Below are 20,880 nucleotides of genomic sequence, written 5' to 3'. Positions count from 1 at the left end.
CGTTCAAAAATTCTGATCAGATTTCATGAGAGCAGGCCTTCTGTGAGATAGTTATGTTTGATCTTTCTGGATGTATACAATCCCTCTTTTTAAGAATTGTGCATGTAAATGCAGTACCTCGCTTATTAATAAATTTGAACACATCCCCCTTCCACCTTCTTCCTTTAAATGTTTATCTGTTTATGAAAGTAATATCATATTTCTAATCCCTTGCCAGTGAAGCATCCTTAAGCATGGAGAACTTCATTCTGTATGAAGAGATAGGAAGAGGAAACAAGACAGTTGTTTATAAAGGAAGAAGAAAGGGGACAATTAATTTTGTTGCCATTCTTTGCACTGATAAATGCAAAAGAGCTGAAATAACAAACTGGGTAAGTAATGTTTTTCCTGCTAAATCTGGGAAACAACATAGCCTAAAAAATTTTTGTAGCACAGGTGATAGTAAAGAAAAACACCAATTGCTTGTTTACATGGAGTTTGTTGTCATTTGTATCAGCTTCTTAAGATTTCAAAGTCCTATACTTTGAGACTTACTTTAAATTGTTTATTTCTCTCATCAGGTTTTATTGTGTAAATCGCATGCATGAAGTCATGCTTAGAGGCTTACCATTTCTATGATACATCAGAGAACCTTTTGGGAAAAAAAAAAAAAGCTGTTTTCATACATTCATTTTATTTCCTCTTACTACATCCAACCATATTTTCCTCACAGTTGTGTTCTCACTGAAAAAGAAAGCAGAAATCCAAGGTTAATCCCAAATTCTGATTTGGAGTCTGTTACAGTTTTAATGATGCAGAGAAGTTAAATAGTGCTTGGAAATCTACAGTGTCTGTATTTCAGTGGTTGGGGAACTTTCCCATATTTTTGAAAGAGGTTAAGTAGGGCAAGGTCTATGGGGAAAGTTATCTGTCCTCAACTTACAAGTAAAATTAAAATCTTAGAGTTAGAAATTAACTTTTAAATTCTCTGTCTGCTGGAATAGGTAAAAGAATGAGCAGTTGACCTAGAGAAAAGCTATATTGTCTCAACCCCCCCTACAGTCCATATATACAGCTGTTTTTTTCCCATTAAAAATGTTAGGAACTTTGTTCTAGGTTCGTCTGACTCATGACATCAGACACAAGAATATAGTGACATTTCATGAATGGTATGAAACAAGCAACCATCTCTGGCTTGTAGTGGAATTGTGCACAGGTAAGGTAAACTCAGAAATTAAAAAAATATTGTACAGGTATTTGTAAGAGATTTACTTTAACAGTTTTTCCTACAACAAATGCTTACTTAGGTTTTTGAAAAAAATTAACAATCATGTATTTTGTATGATATATTTATATGTATGTATGCTTTAAAAAAAATTGCTTCTGGAAACGTTTTTTAGAATTTCACTGAAGTCATATTTCTCTTCTACTTCACAGTGTGTCATGTTAAATGTTAATTTATGTGACATAATCTTAGTTTGTACTACCTTAACGGGTGGGTCTACTCAGGGGAAATGAAATTGTGAGTAGAGGGAAGGTAGTTATATACAATTTTACTTGAGAAAAGATTTCTAAAGACTGTCAACTTTGGTGTTCTCATTTTATAGCATACCATAATAAATAAGGAGTGAATAAGTTGTACTTTACAAGTGACTTGACATTGTATAAATGCTTCTTTTTTTTAATCAAGGGGCAGTTCTGTATAAGTTTTGTTGTTGTTGCTGTTTTTTTTTTCCTGTTCAACAGAAGTGTTTTGACTCTTCTGTTAAGATATTAATTTGTGTGTGTTGAGAACCCAAAACTGCATTAAGTGATTCACTGAGTTTTGATAGTTTCTTGTCAATCTGTTAAAACAGAAAGGTTTTAAAGCATTTTTTAAACTTTAGATAGTATGCTTTCCTCTACGTGGAAAGAAAAGAGCTCCAGTTGTGCAAGAGATACATGTTAAGATTTTGATATGTGGGATTTGTTTCATAGTAAGAGTCAATATTGCACACTGCCTTTTTTTCTGTCCAGAATCCTATTTCCAGAAATTACTGGAGAAGCTAAAAGTCCTGACGAATAATCAGATCGTACTTTCGATTTTCAGAAGTGAAGTTAGTTGGCTGATTTGGAAGCTTTGGCCTAATTGCCTAGTCTTACTGTATGTGAGTTATTAGACAGCCAGACATTCATTAAGAACAGTTAGAGCAATTATTATGTATTTTACCTTGCAGTATCGCAGTGTGGTGGTGAAGTTATTAATATTTAAGATTTGAGATGCCTGGCTAAGAAGTTTATCTAACTAAAACAACGTTCCTTTGATTAAAAGCTAACAGTCTATGATTGTATCCAACCCCCACTTCTAAGCTAATACTGGTGGGACGTATAGAAGTGGAACATCAGGAGCCATCTCTCCATCATTGTCACTTGGCAGAGAACGGAAGAGCAGAGAAGTAAAAGCTGCCTGAATGTTCTCTCACTATAGGCATAGTTAATAAAGCTTCCATCTGACTCGTCTCAAATTCTGATTGGAGTCCCTATATTCTTTGTCAGCAGTTTGCTGCAGGGAGGATGTCTTGGAGCTAGCATACTTGTAAATCGAATAAGATAGGAATTTCTTATTGATTCTGTATAGAGCCCTGAAAACTGCTTTTGACATGTGGATGATCTCTCGCTCATCTCAAGATGACAAGTGAATTTCTGTTACCAGATGCAGCATACTTTTGTGCTGCTGGCTTCGCTATTTTTTTCTCCTAGTCTATTTGGTCATATTATGAGACTATTCTCTACATAGCCCTCTAAAATACATTGTAAAAAGTGGTAACTAAGAATGATGGAAAATTCTTTACTATTTTTAGTTACATAGTATGGGGTGGGCTGTAAAGGTGACTGATATACTAAACAGTGTAAAAAAGATTTTGGATGATTTTAAGATTCAGCAGCATTGTACAACTTGAAGAATACTGTTGTTAAAAGACCTTACAGTCATACTATTCTCTGAAAGAAATTACTAAGAAGAGGGAAGTGGAAAAAAAGCTCAGAAAAATCTGTTATGTGATTTGGAATAGAAGATCTATTATCCTTCTCTATGGAAAGCTCTCCTAAACCCTGTTTTCATTTGAGGACTTTTTTTTGTCTTTTTTTTTTTTTTAATCTGCATGATTTGACTAACACATGATAGATAATCCAGAAAACCCATAGACAATTCACAAAATGCAATGCAGGGTCTTGGGGAAACAGATTAGGTGTAAAGGAACAAATACGGAAGAGAAATGGGGTCTTGGGAATGTGGAATTTAGGATGGTAGACTGGGACAGGAAGAAGAAAGACTGTTTGAACAATGAACTGGTAGAAGCTAGGTAATTAGGACAAGTCCAAGTCTTGTGAAGAGTTAGGTCAGCCATGGCTCAAATGGGATGTGTCTGACATACCTGAGAATCACTGGGATGTGGAGAAGCAGGTGATGGGGGACGAGATTTTGCAGGGACAGAGAAAGATTAACAATAGTGGGAAAAAAGCATAGAAAGCAAATGTGAAGCATGGAGGTGGACATGGGTAGTAGAAGATATGAAGGATATTTGACATGCTTTGTAGGTGTAATCAGATCAGAATTGGAGGAAGGGTGGTCAAAAGTTAGTGAAGAAGGAGAGTGGAGATTTTGTCATGACACAGAAGAAAATTTTGTTGGGATGAGAAGTCCAGAGAGGTGAGCGGACTTGCTGGGCTGGGCCTGGGATTTGTACAAGAAGCCTGAGATGTGAAAATTCATTCCTGAGTATTTTTTATTCTTTTTTAAAACCAAAAGGAGGAAAGGATAAAAATGAAGAACTGAGTCACACAAGAATCAAGAAGAGGACAATATAAAAATACCATGTGTGAAGAACAAACAAAGTACATCTGTTGAATGATGTTGACCTCTGGACCTCAGAACTTTACTATTTCTTTTGTCCGAGAACTTAGTGAGGAATTCCACGTCATTAGTTTTAGTGCTTGTTCATAGATGTTGATAGCGTGCTCTTGGTATTATTTATTCTCTTACCCCGATCCCTGCTGGATGAGTTAAGGAGTCTGAACAAACCCATGTGTGCTATCACACTGGGACATGATGCACTGCTTCATGGGATTTCTTTTTTGCCTTGTGTTTCCTTTGCAAAATTAAACAATATGAAAGCGTTGTTAAAGTCTTGCATTCAATTTTATTGTAGTCAAACTTAAGCTTTTTGTCACAATCTTGGAAATAAATTTTTTTGTACGTTTTGTAATTATTTTATAATCTCAAGGTATTTTTAACAAATACTGGTTATCATTTTAGGTTGACCTCTTTTGAAGAAGTATGTATAATGTCTTTGCCTGACATTTTCTATATATGCACAAATAATTCCTGTGCTGACCATGTGTAAACATATTTCAGGTGGTTCTCTAGAATCTCTTATTGCTCAAGATGAACATCTACCTGAAGACGTAGTGAGAGAATTTGGTGTAGACTTGATTACTGGTTTACACCACATTCATAATCTTGGAATTATCTTCTGTGAACTGACACCTGGAAAGGTAACAAGGAGCATTATTTATCGTGGATGTTGTATATTACCTTGCTTGTTAATCATTATCAGAGTGTTAATCATTATTACTATTGTGAGAAGCTTATCTAATGTTGGAGGCCAGTTGAGCTTTGTAATAAATGTAAAGACAACAAGAAATGAGCTTGAATAGTTTATGATCTAATTGATTTATTTCTGTATTCTAAATTTGATAGAACTATAGATTCTTTTTGGCTTGATGTACTGGTCTGAATTAATCAAGGATTTTACTTCTCTACCCTAGGGCCCTAACCTCATATTATACCTGCTCTATCATGCTGCAGGATATTTTGAAGTCACAGAAAATGCTAACAAGGGAGTAAAGTTAACTTTATTTGTAAATAACTTTCTCCATTGTTTCCAAATGCCATTTAAATTATCATCTTTCACTTGCATAAAACCACCAATCTTTGCAATTTCTGTCATTGACTGTCCATGTGGAACTTACATACGGTTCAGTCAAAGTTCATGGTTTTAATTTAGATAGTAAAGTGAATGTAGCTGTGATCAAAAGTTCTTGTTTTAACAGTAATTTTGATCTTGGTCTATAAGTGGTGAAGTTGCCCTTGTGTATGAATTTTCTGTAAAACTTGCAGTTGTACTCAGTTTGTCATTTGTGGGTCAAAGTGCAGGAAGTAGATATGAATATGTAAATAAAGCATAATGGTAATGCCTCTGTATTTTTTCTGAAGAATAAGAGAAAAAAAGAAAATGTAAAAACTGTAAAGTATTCTTTTGAACACAGAATAAAGTGCGAAAGTAAGACTTTTTCCTCCAGTTTGACTAAATGGGCAATTTCTTCAAACAACATTTTTGGGATTCCAAAATTTTTAATTATGGAAATTACCTTTATTTTAATTATGTCTTTATGCAGTGACGGCATGGGGAAAATTCTCATGTTTGTTAGACAAAATCTTTAGAATTTTCTGCTGGATCAAATTGGAAAGATTCACTTTTTTTTTTTTCCTCAGAGAAGACAGTGTTACTTTTTATTCTTTTACTTTACAACATATCTTACTTCTACTCTCTTTTTTTCACTGTAGTAACATCATTATTGTTTTGATTTAATAAATAAACAAAAATGTGTGTTGAACCATTGATAGTTCTGTTGTGAGCTTAGGAAATTTTCTGGTTGTAATAATATGAAAGTGATCATCCATCTCTTTACTTAAATGATTTGATTACGCTTTTTATTTTTTTAGTTTATATTGGAAAAGTCAGCAGTCACTACTGTTAATATCTGGTACTTGTTTGTTGGATTCTGTTTATCCCTGTAGATCCTGCTGGAAGGACGTGGTAGTTTGAAATTCAGTAATTTTTGCTTGGCTAAAGCAGATGGTGAAAATCTGGAAGAGCTTTTTGATTTAATTTCCTCTGAAGAACCAGGAGGAGATGTCAGTGAAGGCACTCCACAAAGATGCATGAAAGACAGATTTCGAGGTATGATACTTCTACTAGTCAAAACTGCTTTAAACCAAAGGGCCAGAGTGAAAGCGGGGAAAAAGCCCTTGTTATAAATAATTTTGAGAGGAGACTTTGAAAGAAGGTAACTGATCATCATTCTGTTGGGGCTGGGGCTTACTAAATTCCTGGAAAAACTGAATAATTAATTCTGTTGGGTGGACGTTTGTAAATACCATTGTCTTTGCAATGGAAAGCATCATCTGTAACTTTTCTGTAAGCAGGGTTTACATATCCCCCATGTGGGGATTTCCTTAAGTAGGCTTAAAACTAAAAAATTTTCTCCTAAAGATTGTTTGGAAGGATTATAACATAGAGAGGGAACAACGCTCGTGAATGAGTAAGAAGTAGAGAAGCTGTGTTTTACAGGTGTATGGCCATAATTCTAAACTTTACAAGAACAGTTTAACTAAGAACTGGAAAAATATCCTTCTGTCATAAATCATATGATAGGTTAACAATTGCTTACCTTTCCTACTCGTTTTAAATAGACTTCAGGTTATTTTTGGATTGAACCTTACACATAGGTGATCGTTAAATAAATATAATACAGCCTGTAAACTTTCAATTTTTAAAAGGCTTTTTTGCAACTGACATCACATCCCAGCAGTAGGGCTTAATGTACAAACTGTTTCTGTATCGTGAACAAGTTTTCATTAGCTCATAAACTGTTCTTGCTTTATTTTTCATTGGAGAAAAAGAAAAAATAGAACCGAAATTTGTCTTTTTTTTTTTTTAATGTGTATGTGGATGAGATTGAAAATGGTTCAAGGAAGCTAATTAATTGAAAATGTTAATTGTGTTTGGGTTTGCTAAGGGAGATTAAATTGTACGTTCTATTTGATGAAAAGTAATGATTATTAAAAGAAATAACTCAGTAAAATACCATTGGTCCTTGATGCATTTCACGTATCATCAACTAAGTACAAGTAGTAGGATTACAAAAATAATAAAAATCACTAAAAACATTGGAAATTGAACTTAAACTATCTTTAATAATTGATGACATTTATATCTCTAGTGTTTAGCATATACATTAAGAAAAAAAAAAGTGCTGCAGACTCCATAGGGTCTAGGAGTAATTTCCATTAACTTCATGTTAAAAGTATACACAGCTCAGTAAGTACTACACAGAACTGCAGCTACTGTAATTGGAGACTACACTGCTGTTAGGTATCCATTTAAAATAGCTTAGAAATAGGCTTTTGTGATTTTTATTGACATAAGACTTTAACTATCCTTTTTGATGCCAGTGTTCCATTTCACTTCTGGTTTGAGGTTTGACTGTTTTGGTACTAAAGATACCAAAGAAAGAGCATTCCTTTAGGAAAGAGTGTTTCTTTTTGAAGTATGAGAGTTCCTTTGTTTTAATTTAAGAGACATCCATGAAAATGGACTACGTGGCAAACACTGTGTTTTGTTTTCATCAAATAAGAGAACTTCAGATTTTTGCTTTTAATCTTGAGAATCTTTCAATAGTTCATGTCTTGGAGCATCTCACAGACCTCTATTTCCAAGATAATGATGTGTCATAGCAGTTACTGTTATATGGAACAATGGAATTCTTGGCAATATTTTGTGGGAACAAAGAGAGCTTTCTCAATACTTTGCTGTCTCCTGCAGAAAGCACATACTGAAAATATTAAGACCAAAACCAGATCTTTATTCAGGAAGAAATACAAATCTAATCTCTTTCCTGTTGCCTTTCAGAGCAGCTTTTTCAATTGTATGGTTAATGACCTATTGTCACTTCAAAAAAAATAATAAAAAAATCTGATAGCAAAAGAATCCAAAATAAGCTTTTTAAAGGACTATGAAATTTACATTTTTGCTGAGTTTGCATAATTCTTACAGAGATTTTGGAGAATCTAGTTAGTGTTTAGTTGGAAGCTACTGTAGAAATAGGAACTGCATATATATTTTTTTCTATAACAAAACAAATTAGGGTTTTCTGAATGAACTGCCATAATCTGACGTGATGTTTTTATAATGTTTTAATGTGTGAAAATAGGTATAACTAGTTTAGACTATTTTAATGACTACCTTGTTTTTCTAGCAGTTTTCTAATGTTCTGGAAATTTATGTCTTAGGATATATATATTTTTTAATATAAAACCGGATATAACCTAATCTGTTCTGTTATTCACATGAGAATTATGTTGGTTTAACATTATTCCCAATTTCCTTGGCTGTGGAAACTGTCAAGGTATATCAAAGCACTCTTTGCATTGATTGTATTAGAAAATATAGCACAAACCAAGTTGGTTAATGGGAGGGAGGTAAACAACAAAATAGTTTCTGTAATCATACATAATTTAAGAAAGGTATAAGAGGAAGTTACTTTCAAATTATGTGTGGTATCTCAATTTTCTTGCATCTAAGTGGAGATAAACCCTAACACACTGAAGTGTGGAGAGAAAATATAGTGTTGTGCAGAACAGATGCTGAATTGAATTTGTATGCTGTATTTTGTAGGCAACCCAGTATACATGGCTCCAGAAGCAATAAAGGGAGAAGACTTTTCCAAATCCAGTGATCTGTGGTCCTTGGGATGTTTACTTTATGAAATGTTTTCAGGTTGTAAGTTTGTATATTTCTTTAGTATCAGTGGTAATGAAAACGTATTTTGTGGTCCCAATATAAATTCTTGTTTACTTTCCAGGGAAGTTAAGGAAGAATTAAGACAGGTTTGAAAGATTTCTTGAAGAACATATTAAATTTACTTAATAGTATGGGACTCTGTCAAGCAATCAATTAAAGTAATACTATTAAGCTCTACTTTTGAATGAGATCTAAATATAACAATATTAACCGACTTGTATTCCTCAAATACTGCTTGAAATTGCAGCAGTACTTGCATTCTGGCAGTGTAATGTTTTTATCTTTTAATATTAAACTGTGGATGCATTAATCTGGCCAAGGAGAAAACTGTAACTAGAATAAAACTAGTCATTAGGCTTCCTGCAGATAAACTTAGCATTGTCTGCAGCTGGAAGGAAAACTTCAGCATCAAACAATTACAGTGCAGTGTTCTGAAGTCTTAGATAACACACTGATCTGCTGGATCGACATTTTCTGCTTAGACTTTTTCTGTTGGCTGTCTTACTCCTGATTTATACAGAGCTGTCATGGTGGCCTCCCTCAAGCCATCTTTAGTGCATGTCCTTGGCCTCTTCTGCTGTTCATGGTAGAAGAATTTAGAAAGGTTTTATGTTTAAGTTAAGAAGTGAACTTGGTAAATAGAATTCAGAGTGAAGGTGTTTATTGCTTTGGATGTTTTCTTTGGGAAATGAGCTCAATGTGTATCATTGCTCCTGAAAGCCATTTTGAAGTTTGCCTAATCAGGGAAATAAACCTTCTGTTTGTTTGTAGGAAGACCACCATTCTTCTCAGACAACTCCTCTGAGTTAATTGAAAAGATTCTGTATGAAGATCCACTGCCACCTAGACCGGAGGGTAACAATTTGCTCTTGTTAAATATGTCAAATCAGAGTAATACTTAAGTTGGTTTTACTTTGCACTGTTTCTTTTGAAGTTCATTGCAGGAATCATTTAGCTGTTCAAAGTGAATGTTACAGTTGCTTTTCATTTGATGAGAACTTCTACCATTAATGATGAATGTTTATTTCTCTATTGACAAACAGGCGTATCATTTAGTGTTGAGAATTAAAAATAAATGTACTGTCCAGGATGGAATTTTTGAACTCTGTCATTCTGGGCATTGGTGGTATCCATGGCGACACTTGAATATTGGTGTCCCTTTTCAGTTAGTAGCAATGAGAACAGTGCGGTAGAGTTAAAACTGTTACTCCTTTCAATTCTAAGGGAAACTTTGTTGTCAAAGTGGATAAATTGCATTTCAGAGTTTTGAGCTCTCAGAATCAGTCTTTCTCATTTAACTAAGAGTTCTGGAAACATCTTCTGTGTAATAGGATGCAACAACAGTCCTTTTAAAATTGTCAGGGTTGGTGTAAATTGCAATTAAAGCAGCTTTCAACTCTATTTTCTGCTAATAGCTGTATGATAATGGAGAGTGGTTCTTTAAGCATATAAAAAATCAAATTAGTTTGGTAACCAAGTATTGTTTTTTGCTGCTTCAGAGGATCCTTTGAAATGCAGAGTTTATATTTAGAACTTTTGATGCATTCACATTTTTTCAGATGAAATTACTATTAAATTAAGCTGTTCTAACACTATTTTCAGATAAAGATTTGATCTACCTTATCATAGTTGACAGTTGGTTTTGCTACCCAATCCTTACCTTAAGTGTTTGCAGGTTCTGCTTCCCAGAAACCTTCTGCAGAGTTCATTAGTTTACTTGATGGCTTGCTTCAAAAGGATCCTCAAAAGAGGTAAAGTGTCTAGTTGATGAGTTGTTTACATTGTCTTTTCACCTCTGGAAAAAAATCACTGCTATGGTATTACATGTATACTGTTCTATATGCGACAATGCAAAAATAATTTTAACCCTCATAAAAGAACAAATTTTGCTTTTTCATGCAAAGATATATGGACCGTTCTGATTCAATATAGCTTTGTGTTTTTGTAGGTGGTGCTAAATACATAATGATAACAGGGATGATGGGTAGCTTTTTAAACTAGATGTCTTTGCTATTCAAGAGCAATGGGCTCATCTATTATATAAGGCTTTGATTTATAGGTGTTAAGTCTTACTTGTTGTATAATGTAAGATTATCATTTGCAGGGTAGTTCAAATAATTTAAATGTTGGGATTGGCCCAACGGTCTCTTTCAGTCTTAACCTCATCCCTCTGTGTTGTGTGAATGAGGCATTTCAATTGAGGCAAAAAGTTTCTCATATAAGAAAACTTTTTTGCTGTCCAAATACAACTCAAAGGGATTAGTTGCTTCATTGAACCCAGTGATACTAAACCTAGCTTGGTGTCTGTCTTTTTAGCTCTACTTTGCTATTGTTTTTTCATTTGTTTGTTGCTTTTCAATAGGTTGAATTGGACAGACCTGTTGCAGCACCCTTTCTGGAAAGGCCGTCTTGACCACTGTGATGGTGATTCTGCAGACAGCCAGGGACCAAGCTTAAGGTACTGAGTGTGCAAACAGATGTAGCATACAAGTGAACCAATATTTTTACATTTTTGTTTTGTTTTCCTGCGAGTATTTCAATCTTTGAATTTTGCTTAGAATTTTCACGTTGACAACTAATTGATGAATGAAATGTTACTCCATCCAGTGAACAATCCGGGAGCCTTAGCAATTGCGTTATCCTATTAGTGTATTATAGTACCTGTTGCTTTCAATAGTCCTTTCTCCCTAGAATGTATTCACATTTTTATTTATTTTCATTGTTCATGTAACAAAGATGCTTGGTAATTTGACTTGTAATACTGTTCTTCAAAAGCCTTTCTAGAACCTTATGAGTCAATTTTATCTCTTTTATTGAAGTTTTTTGTTAGGTTTAGTGATGTTCTAAGCTTAATCATAAAAACAATCCATATACATGTAGATTCATTTCAGCCTCACAAATGCAGCTAACCCATATTTCTTATTTATAGAGTAAAGCATTATAGAGTTTATAGAGTAAAGCATTAATCTAGTGTTTTCTTTTTAAATCTAGAATACTCTTATATATGCAGAAATACCCAAACCTTTTATGAAAACAGGCTTATACATTAAATAGGCTTCCTCAAATGTCCATTATCTTGCTGCTTTTAATTTTTTAATTTCCAATTAGCGTGTGTTTTAATGATCTGTAGTTCTAAATATTTGAATGATAGTTTAGGTTCCATCCAGGGAACTCCTGTGAAAATAGTTTTATTTTAGAATGCTGAATGCTTTTGTGTTTTATCTATTTTTAAATTCTCTCTTGCATTGTTCAATACCTATTTGTGGTACCAGTGCTGCAGCATTTTTGTTACTAATGTTTATTCTTATTTGGGATGCTGCTCTTTGTCTTTTCATTTCATTACTACTTTCTCCAAACAGGCAGGTAATAAATCCAGATTTCAAGTTCATACCACAAAGTCAGAACTTCTTCAACGTATTAGTGAGACTTAGGTCAACCTCCACCACAGTGTTCCTCTTTGAGGAATTCTCAGAGGAACAGAATAATCTTTTGACCTTACTCTTGATGGTCTCCTAATGCTTCTGAAATATACAGAGATATGCACTAATTGGCAAATATGGCAAGCCTAGGCCATGGGCTTGACATGGAAAAGAAGTTGTCTACTTTTTCCTTTCCAAATATGAGGCCCATTTTTTTTTCACAATATGGTAGAGATTAATATTAGATATTCTGGAGACCCTTCGTGAAGATGAAAGTTTTATGACCCAGTTCCATGCGAATAGCACAGGTATAAAGAAACAAAAAGTGCAATTAATTGCCATGTCAATCCTCAAGCAAAAGCTAAAAAAGGTAGTTTTTATTGACCTTAATCTAGGTTATAAACTTCATTATTAAGCCTGCTTCATTATACGGCAGTTGTGACTTCTTTCTGTGAAAATTGAAAGGTCTCTAAAGCTTTTAATACTTCTTTACAGCTCTATTATTTTGGGGTATAAATTTATTTACTAAATTCAAAAATAGATTTGTTATTTCTTAGTATTCTCTAAGTCACTTGCCAGAAACTTATTTTTCAGTCTTGCCTTTACTAGTATAAAAAGTTTTTATAACACATATTACAATAGGATGCTGATCTATGAGAATGACAGTTAAATTGCATGTTAATAATTCCAATAAACAGACATGATCCATCTGATTTCTTTTTTTAAGTTATATAATTAATATTTCCTATTAAGCAGCAATGAGGACGCAGTATCATCTGTGTCTTGGAATACCAAGGAGCCAGAAGGAGTTTATAAAAATCTGTCATCTTCTACAGCGGATATTAAGCTACAAAGCAATTCCTTCAAAATAGGTAATATTTGTTATGTTATTTTTGAAAAATATGTGTCCCGTGCATTTTGTCAGGCTTACCAACATGCTTATTTCCTGTGTTTTGTTTCTTCCTAACTTCAAGTATGACTTCATGTTCTCTTTCAGTAGAAAATCCAGCTGAGCTGCGCCCCAAAAATGTAGTTGATGGTGAATTAAATGAATCCATATTTCTTCTCAGGTATGAAAATCAAAGCAATAGTTAGAAGGCCCTTGAAAGTCTGTTTTTTTCCCCCTGTCTATTCAGATACTTTATTATTCTGTTTGTAATGTTTTCTTTCAGTGTTTCCTTGTATCCTTTTGAATTTTCTATCAACAGTTTAATATTAAGGTGCACTTGAATACCAGTTAAAACAAAGTGTATGGTTAAAGCAATGTTTTGGCTTTATGAAATTGGTTCTTTCTCATGTGTTTGCCTAAACAGAAGACTCCATTTAGAACTTCTTTCTTTGTTTAGACAGGTTTTTAATATGGTTACTTTAGATGTGAAAGAATAAATGTTCATCTCAAGATGCATTAAGAAATTCTGCCTATGGCTCTTCATCACAAGCTGTTGGTATTTACTAAGTAGTGCTACAGGTATTAAATAAAAAATTGTGATTGATTTAAGTGATATGTTTCACCTGCGGTGTGATTCTGAAACTTGTACTAATATACTAGCCAAGCAGGCTCTCCACATAAATAAATAAATAAATAAATAAAAGGTTTTATTCTTGTCCTCATCAGGCAGAAATATTTCTGTTTAAAATAAAACACTCTTTCAAGATTCTTATGTAACCTGAAAGAGCTTTTATGCATGATACTTTTCCAGTTATTTCAGTTGGTTTAATAAAGTATTATTACTCAGCTGTGATGGAAAAATGTAAAAATGAGATAAAAACATACTTTTAGCAATTCAGAATGTCACTTGTTATTTGCCTTAATTTGCTGAGAAGACAGACTGCAATGGTAGTACAAACACTTGATATAAAACCATATAATCCAAAAGTGTACTTTTAAGACCAATATATTTTATTTATGGTGAGTACACTTATTTTATTAATAAAAAGAAGAAAGGCAATATGTAGAATTTTTAATTCTGTTTCTACTTTTTGCTTGAATGATTGAATTTCTTAAAGCTTAAGGCATTGAAGTGTAAGGAAGTTCCTGTCCTGTCACTTGGCACCAGAATTTATTCAACTGTCATGGTGGTTAATCAGCTTTTGACAGTGGTAGCTTCTTCTACATGTGAAAAGGGAATAGGTCTTACTCATTTCAAGTAGTTTGATTCACTGATTTCTTGTCTTGTTTTACCCGAGAAACAAACTTGAGAACTGGAAAAATGGAAAAGAATTTTCTGTCTTTCAAACGTATATAAAAGCAAATTAGTTTTGGAAAAAATGTTTGATAAATGATTGATATGGGAACCTAGAATAATTTGTTCTGCCTCCTAGGTAGAAATCATGCTTTATTGATTTAAGAAGTGAGAACTTCCAACCAGATCCATTAGGCACCACCAACCAGATATTTAGGCACCACTTCCTTTTGCCTATTAAATTTAAGTTACTGTCGAAAATACATAAGATAAAAATAAGATAGATAAAGATAAGATGAGATAAAGATAAGATAAAATAAGGTTAAAAATGGGATCTGTGTTAGTCATTTGATCTTTGATTTCAATGAATATCTTTAATTTTGTCTTGTGATTGCACTTTTAGTTTAGTTGCTTTTTCTAATAAAAAAACTGATTTGCAACTGAATATGTATATTACTTTCTGCAAATTAAGATTCTGCAAATGTCTACTCATTTAAAGGTGTCAATTAAATCGGTGTTTCTTGACCTGCTAATTTTAATAATTCTAAAGTTGATTTTAAACATTTAAAATTTAAATGTATTCTACCACAAAAGAGTTCACTAGCAGCTTGATTAAAATTGCGTAACTATAGTGTTCTGGTCTGTCTTTGTTTTCTAATTAGTGGACAGGATTTTTAAAATAACTAAAAAACAAGCCTGCTTCACACTCATATATGAAAATGAGACAGTTTTTAATTCCCACTAGCTTACAAAGATTTGGCAGTCAGGAGAAAATTAATAACAACAAAATAAATTACAATTTTTGTCTCTTTTTAGTTCTCGTCCTACTCCTAGAACCAGCATTACAGTAGAAGTAAGTGATGTTACTACTGCCCCAATCCAAAATTCTCATCAAAGAGATTCATGCTTGACAAAGGTGAGTAGCAAAATAATACTGAGAGATGGAGGTATCATCACAGTTAGAATTATAGCCTGGAGTCTATAACAAAGACAAACTACTTCTTCCCTATTCTATAGTTATAATGGAAAAGTAATTAATACAGTAGTAGTTCCTTTAGTGTGCAAATTTAAAGAAAAAAGAAAATAGTTTCAGAACTCCAAATATAGAGCAGAACTCCAGATGTAGGAGTTAATCAAGATACTTTGTCTTCCTTTTTTTTTTTTTATTTATTTTTTTTTATTCCCCATGCATAGTAGAAGGTAATTCTGTCTTATCTACTGTCCCATCTACTTTTTTAAGCTTAGTTTGCAAGCAAGCTTTTTTTGGACCTGTGACTGTTTCTCACACATGTGTGTTTATCATAATTTTTAGTTGGGAGGCCTTATTTACTACTATATGAATAAAAAGCAATTTTAATTATAGAATTTACATAGCCAAACTCTGTGGTATAACATTTAAATGAAATATTGTGGCAATAAACATATCTTCTTCTTTTGTGCAAAAGTATTTCAAAAACCTTTGTTCTTGTTCTAGGATAAAAATAGGTGCTCAAGTCAGCAGGATATGGAGTCAACATTGAAAGAGCTCATTTACACTGAATCTGATCTTATCGTGACACCAATCATTGACAATCCAAAGGTATGGCAAAATGAAATATAAGATTCAGGAACTTGTGGGTGAGGCTATTTTTGTAGATAAATCTGTAATCAGGGTGAAACTCCTTTCCTGTATTTTATAACTCTTGCTCTAAAGCAGTTCGACCTCGTCATCTGGAAAGCTCTCATGCAAGTTTTTGGCATTCTTTTGTAACCCTATTGTATTGCTAGTTTGGAGGACAGAATTATTTTGGGATTGAATAGTAATATTCATGGTTTACAAGAAATGGAATCTACTAAATGCTGTGTTCAGTGCTTTTGTAGATTTGTTTTCTGATAACTTGCTTTCTTATTATTACTTAAATGAACACAAGGCTCATTGTGTTTTGGTGTGCTAAAAACAAAGCTGTCCATGAAGCCATTTAGTTTAGAAGTATAACATCTAAATAACTTCTGTTACTCTGTAAGGTTATGAAGGTCATGTTAATATTTCTAATACGCATGAACTTTTCTAGAAAAGAAGACTTGAAGTTGTAAGAAATATCCATCCAATTTCTGTCTTACGGATTGTAACTTGAAAACTGTTTGTGATGAGTCTCTTGAGTGGAGACTGACGCTTGTTTGACAGCAAAGGGAAAGCCAAAAAAGAATTAGTTCTGCACTGCAATCGCAGTGTAACGTGCACCTGTAGGTCCCTGTGCAGTATTGGTAGAAGGAATGATAGGTTAGAGACTCTTGTCCTACATCTATTATTTTGGTAACTTGACTCAGTAAGTGGGAGATGCAGGACTGTAACACTTTTCATTGGAATTGATTAGCTCGGTAGAAAATTCTTATAGCCGCTGTTTTAGTATAACTGTGTTTTTGTTTGTTTTAATGGAATTCTTAACACACTCAAATTCTTGTATAGCTGGACAGAAAAACTACCCAATAATACTGTGTTTGGGTTGGGTGGCCGCCAATGGAGAATTTCAAAGGTAATGAAACATTTGAATGCCACCTCTGTGAATTCACAGTCCTTTCTCAGGACTTAGACACGAAGCCTTAACCCTTCACTGCTTCTCTTCTGACTACAGTTGTAAGAGATGAGACTGGGGGGAAGTGTACATGCAGACTAATTTCTTTACCGTGGAATCCTAGGTTCAGAATTAATGCAAAGTATCCCTCTAAATTCCATGGGCATGTAATCAGAGTCACTGCAGACTTTGCAATCTTCACATTAATGGATGACACTGACACCTGGTAATGCTGAAGAGTTTGCAATTTAATCTCCTGTAAATGGATTGACTAGATGCTGGCAGAAATGTAAAAGCTGAAATATCAGCTTATGTTGTAAAATTTCCCCGTGTTCTGCTAATCTGTGGAACTGAAAACCTTCTTTTATTTTTCTCTCTTTCTTAAACTTTTTGTGAGCTTTCAGCTGTGTATCAGACTGGATCCTTTATATAGCTTTGAGTATTCTTCTGTGTAGAAGAAAGGTAAAAATGTAAACTTAAAATCAATGTTTTTGTATTTCTGTTAAATAAAACCAAGTATTTAAATGGAAATGCTAACAATTGTACTCAAAACATGGAGTTAAATCTCATATATCTGCTTGAAAGAAATGCATAGTGGGAAATAATGGAAAACAGCTCAGTAATGAGCAGTGATTTGTACAGCCATCCTTTATCTTTGTTTCACATTCATGTTTCCATGTTCAATTGCTGAAAGACTTCTAGAAATGCATTAAAACTAGTTGTGATGTGTGTGTTTTGCTTTTACAGATAATGAAGCAAGTGCCAGTTAGATTTGACTTGAAAACTTTATCTATACCAGCTTATTCAGGTATGGCTCTGCTGAGGTTAAGACTTCTATGTTCTGCACATGATGATGTAACTATCCTAAGACTAGCCTCCCTTTGTAGATTATAAGTTCTCATGGGGAGAACTCAGTTGTTTTTTTTTTAAAGCTAAAGTTGCAAATGTTATCTTTTTAGCTAGAACAAAAACGAGTAGAATTTTCAAGTGGTAATAGTTACATATACCCTTTCTTTTTCTTTTGCACTTTTCAATTACAAGCTGATGCTCAAAAGATTTAAAACAAGACAGCCAACAATGTGTTTTATTTTTTTTAGCATGGGAAACACAGATTTTTTCCTTTTAATATTTTTTGTAAAAAAAAAAAAAAAAAAAAGATTTTAATTGAGATATTCAGCCAAATGGACTAAAATTTGACGAAGTTAAAGAAGCAAATGAAAACAGGATGTTAAAATGTGCAGTGTTGATAAGCTATAATACTTGGCAGTCCCACATATAATTGTGAAACGTTCCCAGTGGATAGCATAGATTTGTGGGTGTTTTTGTTTGTTTTTGTAGTGTTTTTAACCTCTAGCAAGTCTGTTATTTCTGAAAACAAAAGGCTGCACGTTGTCATGACTGTACCATTTCTTTCTTTGGAATGTTTCCTCTTGTCTATTTAAGGAAGTACTGTTAGGGTGTAGTGTGCTTGAAAGGGGACATCAGGCAAGTACTTGTAGAATTCAGGTAGCACCTCTTCCTAGATGTCAAAGTTCCCCCTTTTCTTTCTATACAGTATGTATTTCGGAGAGTTAATTTGTTGTTTGATAGTTACAAATTTGTTGAAGAAATTTGATAGTTACCACTCTTAAGATTGCAGTAAAAGAAAAAATCTTGAATTTGGCTAATGTCCTAGGCAAAAATGATCAGACTCAGGAATCTGAGGAGATGGTATTTTATTTAATTTTACATTTAAATACCTACAATATCAGTCCAATATCAGTCTGATATTCTGATGTTTGTCTGTTATTGTGGAAAGAAAAAAAGAAATAAATACCTGAAATTCAAACTGCTTTTCACCTTCACTGATGTAAATTTTAATTGTCTTTATTAGTCAGTGTGCTACTTAAGTGTAAGACAGGTTTAAAATATAGCCATGCTCTTTTCTGTTTTGGAGTCAGATAAGTTGGTAGTAAAAAGTTAGCCAAAACTGAGGGGATATATGATTACTAAAATGGACTGAAGTTAGCCCTTGAAAAAGATAAGGAAGTCTTTGGAAAATTCTCAATTCCCATACAATGATTGCTGTGCTGAACTACAACATTTATGCTAATGTTCCTAGTGGCTGTTTACTTGTGTTCCTCTTCAAGTTATCAATGTTCTGATACTCTTACAGCTTAACTAGATAGATATCTATCTGTATGAATATTTATTTAAAAATATATTTAAAAAATCAAGTTTGTTGCAATTGATTCTTTGGTGATTTTTCTGACTTTGATTAGTTTTTACCTCAATATTGCTGTAATGAAACTGCACTTAGTTTTTAAGAATTAGTAATGATTAAGGTCAAAAACACTGGTCCTATATTTAGAAAAAAGTAGAATGTTTACTTAAAGACCAGTGACTTGGGAGGGTTGCACTTTCAAAAATGTCTCAAGGTTTTTAATATCTTTTTATGCTTTGTATGTATTATTTCTTTTTTGATTTCTACAATCTTTATCTACTTGTTTCTTATGGTTAGCTGAGAAGTTATCGTCTATGAAAGACGTGGACTGGAATGACTTCTTGCAACAAGCATCTTCATTGCTTGATTCCACTGAGAAAAATGCAGGAGCAGCACGTTCTAAACTGAATTTACTCTATTACCTGTGTACTGTGGCTGTCCACAAGGAAGTTGCAAGTCGGCTAGTTAACTCTCAGCTGGTAAAAGCGCTGAAGGAATCAACATGGTTTACATGCTTGCTGTTGTAGCAAAAATCAGCTTCATTTAGTAATATTTCAAGAAACTATTGGTGTAATGACAAACAATATGACCAATTAAGTACAAAACAATGAAAACATTATTGAATTCCATGTAAGTTTTCCTAAAGGAGAACTGTTGGAAATTGCTGTATTCCATTGTCGTTGTACAATTCTTATTTATTATTATTACAATAATTCAATAACTGAAATGCTAATTAACAGAACATTTTAGAAATGAGGATATAATTATCTAGTTATTTTTTAAGTGGCTGTTTGTCAAATCAATCTATTTTTTAGCATTTCCCAACTACTGCTGTCCATTCTCACAAAATTAAATTAAATTAAATTTCCTAAATACTTGCTGGTTAATACTGTATGATAATCTGGATTTGTAGATGAAAGCATCATTTTTTCCTCTGCATAGTTGTATGCACAAAGAAAAAATATTTTTCTCAAACTTATACATTTAGCAATTAAAAAAATATATATATATAGAGAGAAAAAAATATTCTTTTACTCTCAGCATTTTTATTGGTAATTGATGTGTTTGGACAATATCTATGGTCTTTATCTATAATATTTTTTGAAAATGCTATCCAAATACATTTTTAAATAGTTACTAGTATTTTGAGTTTTTTTTAAACATCAGGTTCTGTCAGATCACTGAAAATCATTAATGTTTATCTTCTTCTTTAAACGATAGTTTCCAGTGTTAATACAGCAGCTGCGTGCAGCCGCCAACTGGGATATGTAAGTAATGATTATTTTAAATAATTTTTTTTCAAATATGGGATCGTCAGTGATTCTTTAGGAGTTTTTTGGTTTTTCGAACTGCTTGACTGTCAGTGTGTATATAATATTGAAGTCTTTCAGTATTGAGTTAACATGCTGCTCTTTTGCCAGACTTACTATATTAAATGTCTAAAATTTTTTCTAAAAGTTATATAACTTGGTTTATTCAGTGATTTTAAGCAACAATATTTGATAAACTAAGCCATACTGTAATAGTAGTAAAATACCTGTAAGGATAGGTTTTTAAAATGTTTGTCAGAAATATTTGAAGGTGATAGTGCCCTCTGCTGCTTGTTTAGTAAATGTTAATACTACTACATTTTTTTCTTTAATGAAACACATAAAACTGATTTGCTGATACCTACTTTTTTTTGTTTGTTTGTTTTGTTTTGTCAGTCATGCTAAAAAGTTTAAAATGATCTCTTGGGGGTTTCCTCTATTTTAAGAAAACTGAATGGGAGCATGACTTACTACTAAGGCTGTAACAAATAAAGAATCTCAATTTTTCACTCCTGAAGGAAAAAAACACATATTTTTGCATGAATTTGATAAATGAATATGAAATACTAAAATAATTTGGCATAAAAATTGAAATAAAAATAACTTTTGA

General features: G+C 33.0%; 1 protein-coding gene across 1 annotated transcript in view; it reads left to right on the top strand.

Annotated features, from left to right (window-relative positions):
• Positions 1-233: 233 nt before the first annotated feature.
• Positions 234-20,880, top strand: part of ULK4 (unc-51 like kinase 4) — a gene marked incomplete at its 5' end in the record, with an annotated part of 228,746 nt that continues 208,099 nt past the window's right edge. The window contains 15 exons of the mRNA XM_084281505.1: positions 234-371; positions 1,096-1,195; positions 4,373-4,512; positions 5,819-5,981; positions 8,478-8,579; positions 9,375-9,458; positions 10,279-10,354; positions 10,966-11,061; positions 12,776-12,894; positions 13,020-13,092; positions 15,022-15,121; positions 15,680-15,784; positions 17,505-17,565; positions 19,258-19,439; positions 20,182-20,228. Coding sequence (XP_084137631.1) covers positions 234-371; positions 1,096-1,195; positions 4,373-4,512; positions 5,819-5,981; positions 8,478-8,579; positions 9,375-9,458; positions 10,279-10,354; positions 10,966-11,061; positions 12,776-12,894; positions 13,020-13,092; positions 15,022-15,121; positions 15,680-15,784; positions 17,505-17,565; positions 19,258-19,439; positions 20,182-20,228 — 1,586 coding nt within the window. The remainder of the gene's footprint in view (positions 372-1,095; positions 1,196-4,372; positions 4,513-5,818; positions 5,982-8,477; positions 8,580-9,374; positions 9,459-10,278; positions 10,355-10,965; positions 11,062-12,775; positions 12,895-13,019; positions 13,093-15,021; positions 15,122-15,679; positions 15,785-17,504; positions 17,566-19,257; positions 19,440-20,181; positions 20,229-20,880) is intronic.

The sequence above is a fragment of the Netta rufina genome, assembly GCF_964035555.1.
Source record: "Netta rufina genome assembly, chromosome: 2".
NCBI classification, from domain to species: domain Eukaryota; kingdom Metazoa; phylum Chordata; class Aves; order Anseriformes; family Anatidae; genus Netta; species Netta rufina.
Note: the sequence above shows the minus strand (reverse complement) of the source record. Positions and strands in the feature narration are given on the sequence as shown.